Here is a 7796-nt window from a genome sequence, read left to right as displayed (position 1 = left end):
TCCACTACTTCCCTGGGCAGCCCATTCCAATTATCGATCACCCTCTCCGTAAAGAAATTCTTTCTAATATCCAACCTAAACCTCCCCCGGCACAACTTGAGACCGTGCCCTCTGGTCTTGCTGAGAGTTGCCTGGGAAAAGAGCCCAACCCCCCCTGGCTCCAACCTCCTTTCAGGGAGTTGTAGACAGAAATGAGGTCTCCCCAGAGCCTCCTCTTCTCCAGGCTGAACAGCCCCAGCTCCCTCAGCCTCTCCTCACAGGACTTGTGCTCAAGTCCCTTCACCAGCCTGGTTGCCCTTCTTTGGACCTGCTCCAGGACCTTGATATCCTTCCTGAACTGAGGGGCCCAGAACTGGACACAGTACTCAAGGTGTGGCCTCACCAGCACTGAGTACAGGGGAAGAATCCCTTCCTTGGACCTGCTGGCCACACTGTTCCTGATACAGGCCAGGATGCCATTGGCCTTCTTGGCCACCTGGCCAAGATGAGGGATTTCAGGATGTGCTCTATCAGGTGTTTTTTTTTGTTGTTGTTGTTTTTTGTTTGGTTTTTTTGTTGTTGTTGTTTTGTTTTTTTTTTTTTGGGGTGGGGATGTATTTTATTCAGGGGGAAAAGATGTTGACAGATGGACACGGTCTTTCCAACTTTGATGATTCTGTGCAACTCTTTCAACTATACAGAAGGTGCTGTCTCTGCACCAGACCGCCACGGCAGCACCACAGCTCCTGTCGGAGCGGTAGTCACAGCACACAGCACCCCACGAAATGCCCCCCGTGCCGGCGCTTCTTAGGTGTGTGCTGGCAGCTGGCAGGCAGAGAGCGCTTGGCCATGGAACCTCAACAGCGGGGGACGCGAAAGCCGCGAGTACTGAGCAGCAGCGAGCACCTTAGTAAAGGGAGCCACATGGGCAGGAGATGCGGGGAAGGGCAGGGATCAATCCAGGCTGCGGGCGGTGGCGGCCAGCTCCAGAAGGAGCCGTGCTGCCAGCGAGCCCAACCTGACGCGACTACCGGCTGCTTGTGCTCCCGGCCGAGCTGAGGGACTGCGTCGCACCCCAAACAGCCGGCGGCCCGCCCGGACAGGCCTGGGGCCGGCCAGGGGTGGACGCCGGAGGCTGCGAGGCCGAGTCAGCCGCGCGGGCGTTGCCAGCCGCAGCCGCGGGGCAGCGGGAGGCCCTACACCTCCGCCGGGAGGGCTACACGGCTCCGCCGCCTGCAGCTTTGGCCCGGTCCAGCCCGACCCCGCTCGGCCCGGCCCGGCCCAGCCCTGCCCCGCGAGGGGCGGCCCGGCGCGGCGCGGCCCGGCGGCACGTGGTGGCGGCGCGGCCCATGTGACCGGCCCTCCCCGGCCGCCGCGGCTCATCCCCCGCCCGGCCCGAGTCCCCGCCCGCCTCGCCCCCAGCGCAGCGTAGCGCTTTCCTGCGTGCAGCAGCCCCGCACCGCAGGCAGCCGCCGCCGCCCCGGGACCCGGCGCCATGGTAAGGGCGGCACGGCGCGGCCGAGCGGGGAGGGCGGAGGGTGCGGCCCGCGGGGGCCGGGGCCGGAGCCGGGGCCGGGCGGCCCGGTGGGGCGCGAGGTTGAGCTGAGCAGAGCAGAGCGGAGCAGGCCTGGCGCGGCCCGGCCCCGCGGCCTCCGGCGGCCATTTTAGTCTAATTTTAGCCGGGTGCGGAGGGAAGGGGCGGTGGGAGCGGCCGCGGGGCAGGAGCGGGCGGCGGGGCGGGCCGCGGTGGCCTCTGCGGGGCCGGGGGCCGGCGGTTGGGGCCGGGCGGGCGGCGCAGCGCTCCCTGCGGCATCGCCCGGGCGTGCCGGTGGCGGTCTGAGCGCCTGAGGGGCCGGGGGCGCAGGCAGACGGGTTCCCGCCGGAACCCCCGGGGAACCGCCGCTGCGGCCCGCCCGGGGCCCAGGCCCCAGGGTTGTCCCCGGCTGGAGGGGGTACGATCCGCTGGAAGCGCCGGTGGCGCTGGGGCCAGAGCGAGGGTAGGGGAGAGCGGGGCTGTGGGACGCGGGGCTGTGGGACGCCGTTCCCGCGAACAAAGCCGGGGAAGGCGGCAGGCGGGCTCCCGCGGGGACAAAGCCGGCGGCTCTCAGGGAGCCGTGCACCTGCCCGCCTTCCCCAGGCAGCCGGCTCCGGCAGCGCTCGCCGCTGCTGATGGGGTGATTCGAGCGGGAGCTGGGGCGCTGCGGATGGGGTTCGCTCCCTCCCTCCCTCGCCGTGGGGCGTGCTACGTTATTTCCTATTTGTCCCGAGCTCTCCGTTTGCCCTGTCAGTGTTTTGTTTTCTTGCTGGTTTAGGATCGGGTTTTGAACGGCTTGCTTGCCTTAGGCGGTGTGGTAGCATTGTGTCTGATATATTTGTGTGAGGGAAGAACAATCAAATGATACTCGTAGAGCAGTAAGAAATAAAGATCTGAAGTTTTTAAAGTGCTGTATGGAAGCTGACACAATGCAGAAAACATTTCTGCTGCTTGTGGTGCCTTACATCACCCAACCAAGTGAGAGTTATGACTGTGCTGGATGTGAACTGCTGCTGTAGCATTTGTTCTACTAAGAAAAAACCCAAAAAACAACCCAAAACAAAAACCCGCCCCCATCCTAACCCAAAACTACAATCTCCCCTCCTATGTTGAGTTCCCACCAACCATGAAGTCTTCGTGTCCTCCCCTCCCCCCAGATAAGCCAAGCACATGCTAAGGTACTAGAAAACTGCTGGAGTACTAGTACAGTTGTATGCCTGCTTGTATAAAGCTCCTATCCAGAATTGTAACTGAAGAGGCTGGGATCTTACAACAAGAGAGTACAGAATTTACACCTTCATATCTTCTGCTCCAATCCTGGAAAAATTACTAAATTCATAGTGTGTTCTGTTTGAATACAGTATTTTTATTCTTATGGGGGCAGGCAGACTTCTTTATCTAGCACTGTGAGCTATCTTCCTTTCTAGTGAGTGTTAATTTTTGCTGTTAAAATTATTCCTTTGATCTTATTTTACAGGCTTCTGGAGTAACAGTGAATGATGAAGTCATAAAGGTTTTTAATGACATGAAAGTAAGGAAATCTTCAACCCCAGAGGAGATTAAAAAAAGAAAGAAAGCCGTTCTCTTCTGCTTAAGTGATGACAAAAAGCAAATAATTGTAGAAGAGGCAAAGCAGATATTGGTTGGTGACATTGGAGATACTGTGGAGGACCCCTATACAGCCTTTGTCAAGTTGCTACCTTTGAACGATTGCCGATACGCTTTGTATGATGCCACATATGAGACAAAGGAATCTAAGAAAGAAGACCTGGTATTTATATTCTGGTGTGTAAAGGCAAAGCTTGCTGTTAAAATCGAGTATTGTGGAGTGAGTGCTGTATGACTGAATAACTGTTATGTTGTGGTTTTCTTCTTTACTTTAAAGGGCTCCTGAAAGCGCACCTTTAAAAAGCAAGATGATCTACGCAAGCTCTAAAGATGCCATTAAAAAGAAATTTACAGGTACAGACCTAAAAATGCTTTGCTCATCAGTTATAATGCTGTTTAGATGTTGAGGTTCTCACAAGTATGCTGTTGTCCATCTGTCTTTCAGGTATTAAACATGAGTGGCAAGTAAATGGTTTGGATGATATTAAGGACCGTTCAACACTTGGAGAGAAATTGGGAGGCAACGTGGTAGTTTCACTTGAAGGAAAACCCTTATAAAAAGACAGACAAGTGCCATCTGGATCTAAGGAGCTTCCATTTCTGCAGCTCGTTCAATTGGAATAGTATTAGTCTCCCCATCCCGTTCCCTCCTCAAAAATTAAGTCCCTTTCCTAATGCCCCTGAAGGAGATGTCATTGTTAAGCAGTCTACCAGTGATTGCCATTAGACTGTTTAATCCTGGTAGTTTTGTGTAGGATCCAAGGAATGCTTTCACGTCATACACTTAGCCAAAACTGACGTAGCAGGCATTCCTTGCAACACGTACAATGAATGTGATAGTTAATGTGAATAGTCTAGCAGACAGCAAAGGGTAAGCTAATTGAATGCCTTGAAAGTATTGTCCACTGGTCGGATGGTAGACTCTATTCAGTATTACTTACAGTTGCACTTGATTGCAGTTCCATGAGGCTCTTGTGCATTCATACACCTCACCTGCCTTGACAAGCCTATTTTTGTGACATGGCAGCACACAACACTATGCATTTAAAGCACTTTTTTGTAATATGTTTGACCCGCCCCCCCCCCCCAAAGGGATGCCAATTAAGTTGCTGTAACTGTGTCATCAGATTATTGTAGTACCTCAGTTTCATTCCTGTTACATGCATATCTTTATAATTGAAGTAGCTGTATGATGCCTTTTGTTTTCCATTGAATGTACACTACTGAACAGGAGTAGAAGTTATCTGTTTACCATGTGAGTCTTGAAACACTAAAGTTTTGTAAAACATCAGTCATGGTGGCAATTTCTGTATTAAAGAGAGCCTTAAATGGAACATTGTTTTTTTTGAGATCAAAAACTGGCCACGCTGCAATAAAACTTGTGGCTTATTACAGAACGTTGCCTTGTTTTCATTGGAAAATACAGTTTTTAGGTATGTTTAATTTAAGCATATTTCAAATAACTTCTGTGGGAAGTATTGTAAAGATAAACAATTGTTAATCTCATCTTAAATAATGCAAGTTTTTCGTTCCTAGTCATGATTTAGGCACTGCTTTATAATACTTTATGTCTCTGTTCCGATCATTTGATAAAGGACCTGATCCTAGTTTACTGTTCAAGTAGAAGCTACCACTACTAGAGACCATTAGTTCCATGAAACACTTGTGTCAGAAGTGTAAAAATACCAAGTAATTAGCCACGCAGTGTGTTTCGTACCTAAATGTTCTTAAAGTTCTACATGTCAGAGTAAAACCGTGCACGAAATCTTACAGCTTGTCAGCTCTTTCGGTGAGTTGGTGTGTAGTCACAGTTAATAATATGCAAATACAAATCTGATAAATGATTTTTGTTTTCCTGAGTGTTGCAGTTGAGATGGATTGGGTACAAGAAACAGCCTAAATGAACTGTTCTACTTGTTAGCTTCTATGTAAATAGAACTGGAAAGTGTTTGCTGCTACTGAGGCTTGCACTGGGGACATGTTTGGCTGTGAGCCAAATAATGCTCTCCTTATAGAGAATTTGATCTGCTCTCTGTGAGCAATCCTCCGTTAGCCAGAGCTATTTATGGCAAACACATGCTTTTGTATCTTGTCATCATTATCCACAAATGGCAAAACTGGACAAGATTCTCCTGGTATGCAGAAAGGAGTGCTTGCTGTCAGGCAGCCACTCACAACCAAACTGTACATGCTGCTAGCAGGAATGCTCTCTGTCATTACCTTACTTTAAAAAGTTGGAAGAGTAGAACTGTGGAACTTTAAATTACGGGCCCTTCATGTTCAGTTCATAGCCCTTTTTCAACAAGGAAGGAGATAATAATTTTTTCTTTCTTTTAATAGTTCAAATAACCTAGTGGTACTGTGTTCTGGCTCTCTTGTCCTGTAGAACTTTAAGACTTTGTTTCAGGCTTCTGGCTGTCCCTATGACTTGCACACTTCGTTGTGTTAGCTGTTCTATGTAGACTATGCTAGAATTTAACTAAAAAGGCATGGCGACCACTGACTTACTAAGTGTATTAATGAGTCTTGGTTTTGTTTTACAAAACTCTCCTTTCAGGTACCTTTTAAGGTTGAGAAATAACTGATGGTATGCATGTTGTCTAGATATGAAAAAAAAATCTTTTTATTCCTCCAAGTAGTCTCTTTACTTCTGATTATTCACGTTGTGTGCAAAGCCCAGTTTAATGTAAAAATCTACTCTGTGCTTTATGTTTGACTTGAGTTCAGTGCAGTAAAATGAAATGATCTTTTAACTGATTTTCACAAGGTTTAAATGGTTTCTTTAGAGAAAAGCCAAATCTGAAAATGTTAAATTTTAATAAACCATTTGAATTTCATTTTAGACAGTAAACTTTTTTAAGCAGTACTGTGTTTAAATTTGTTGTTTGTCTCTGCTGCAAACAATCTGTAAAGATGTCTGTGGCTTCCAAGTTGAATATTAAGGGTTACTTTTTTTTTTTTTTTTTTAAAACTAGCTTAGGTGTATATTCACTCAGTCCAAGTAGATATAAAATTGAAGCACAAACTGTATTTATGTAAGATTCCTACCAAAACAAGCTTTGGATCCAAAAGGATCAACCTGCCTTCAGTTGTCCATGAAATGACTGACTGACTGATGTGAGGTCCAATTCAGATGGCTTGCTTTAAGAAATAAAATAAAAAAACCACCAATAAAGTGCTACAGAACTGTTACTGTTTGAATTATAAAACAAATGAGAGACAGCTGGCATCTGTTCCAAAATGGTTTGTCAGCTGTTGTTTTCTGTCATTATGCAAAATGGTGAGGGCCTCATTGTGATCGAGAGGAGGAGGAAAATCCTCTCAAGCTGAGTATCTTCTGTGTGTCTCCGTGTAGATGTGACTTTTGGGTATATTGGCTTCAGTTATTTTATTGATAAAGAAATGTTAAATAAAATTTTCATGAGAGTAGCTTGTGCAGAAATGGCAATTTTTTTCAAAAAAAAACTTCAGAACCAGCAGTTGTTGTGTTTGATATGGTAAATCCTGGAAGAGGTATAGAAATATGGGTTTGATTTCTCTGAAAAGGGAAATCAGTCCAAGACTAGTGTGAGTAGGTGAGGTTTATGCTTGTGGCAATTTTAGAAATGCAAATCTTAAATCTCTATGGACTTCAGTGTAATAATTGCTCCTAATCCAATCGTTAAATGGATTTTGAGTACGTTCTGTTAAAACCCAAAGCATTTCTCTTAAGTGGAAGAGGCTTTTTCTTTCCCTCTGTACAAGTGATGGAATACAGCAATTGCCACAGTTTGATACTAAGCTTTACGCTCTTATGCCAATTCCAGTATAAACCAAATTTTAATGTCTGCCTATTTTTTATAAACTTCTGTAAGTTCCCCTTAGTTTGTGGTGGTAAGTTGATGGCTGTAGAGTGAAAACATGGCACTAATGGTAGATGAAAGATCATCAATGTAGCACCTGTCTATAAGTATTGAATTTCTTTTGAAATATTTCTGATTTTGAAAACCTGGTATAAATAAAATTAATTTAAATGTCTTCAGATGTTGAGTGTGTTTGTGTGCTAGGTAGCAGCTGCACTGATCACCTTGCTGTTGTCTTTGGGCTGGCAGCAGCCCAGGCACTGAAAGCAGACTCTGGAGTATATGTATTAATGTCACGGGTTTCACCTGCTTCCTCTTCAGTTTAATACCCAGCTGTAGCAAAAGCCAGGACCAGTGGCTCCAGATGGAGGTGTAAAGTAGCTTCTGGTGGGTTGATGCTGGATGACCATTGTCTTGTGTTTGGGCCCAGCTCATATGTTCAGACAATGAGATATTTTTTTAGCAAGATAGCAAATGGTGTGTTTATACTGAGAAGTCATTTTTAGTATTTGGAAGAAAGGGAGCTGATGTGGTGTGAAAAAGGTGACTCCATGAAGAATGATCAAAAGATTGATGGGTTTGGTATCACTGGTATCTTTCCTGTTAATGTAAAATTTTAGCTGGAAGAGAGTTAATTCTGTGAGCAAAGCTATCAAGAAGCAGCTTCTTTGGATTCTCTGGGGAAGACAGAGAATCTTACACTGTAGAAGAGCAATGTTTTGTATTTACCCAACATAAACTTTGTGTGTGGCTGCAGGGGGGTATTATATGAGAATATGCACTAAAAATGAGTCAGAGGTTTCTGTGAAATTTAGTATCTTTACCAAGTTACT

The 7796-nt window shown here is 46.6% G+C and overlaps 1 protein-coding gene across 1 annotated transcript; it reads left to right on the top strand.

The window, feature by feature from the left end:
- The first annotated feature begins 1336 nt into the window (after positions 1–1336).
- On the top strand, positions 1337–7138 carry CFL2 (cofilin 2). Its single transcript, XM_030451816.1, has 4 exons — positions 1337–1477; positions 2991–3298; positions 3399–3475; positions 3567–7138. Exons 1-4 carry the CDS (start codon positions 1475–1477, stop codon positions 3677–3679), a joined length of 501 nt encoding a protein of 166 aa, XP_030307676.1. The 5' UTR covers positions 1337–1474; the 3' UTR covers positions 3680–7138.
- Positions 7139–7796: the final 658 nt, after the last annotated feature.

The sequence above is a fragment of the Calypte anna genome, chromosome 5A (assembly GCF_003957555.1).
Source record: "Calypte anna isolate BGI_N300 chromosome 5A, bCalAnn1_v1.p, whole genome shotgun sequence".
Lineage (NCBI taxonomy): Eukaryota > Metazoa > Chordata > Aves > Apodiformes > Trochilidae > Calypte > Calypte anna.
The sequence above is the reverse complement of the archived record's forward strand: the minus strand, read 5'-3'. Positions and strand labels throughout refer to the sequence as shown.

What these genes read in the sequence shown, in the direction of transcription:
- CFL2 (XM_030451816.1), top strand. An exon ending in GACCTGGTATTTATATTCTG is followed by an intron (nt 3,299 to 3,398) that starts GTGTGTAAAGGC and finishes TTTACTTTAAAG; the next exon opens with GGCTCCTGAAAGCGCACCTT. An exon ending in CATTAAAAAGAAATTTACAG is followed by an intron (nt 3,476 to 3,566) that starts GTACAGACCTAA and finishes TCTGTCTTTCAG; the next exon opens with GTATTAAACATGAGTGGCAA.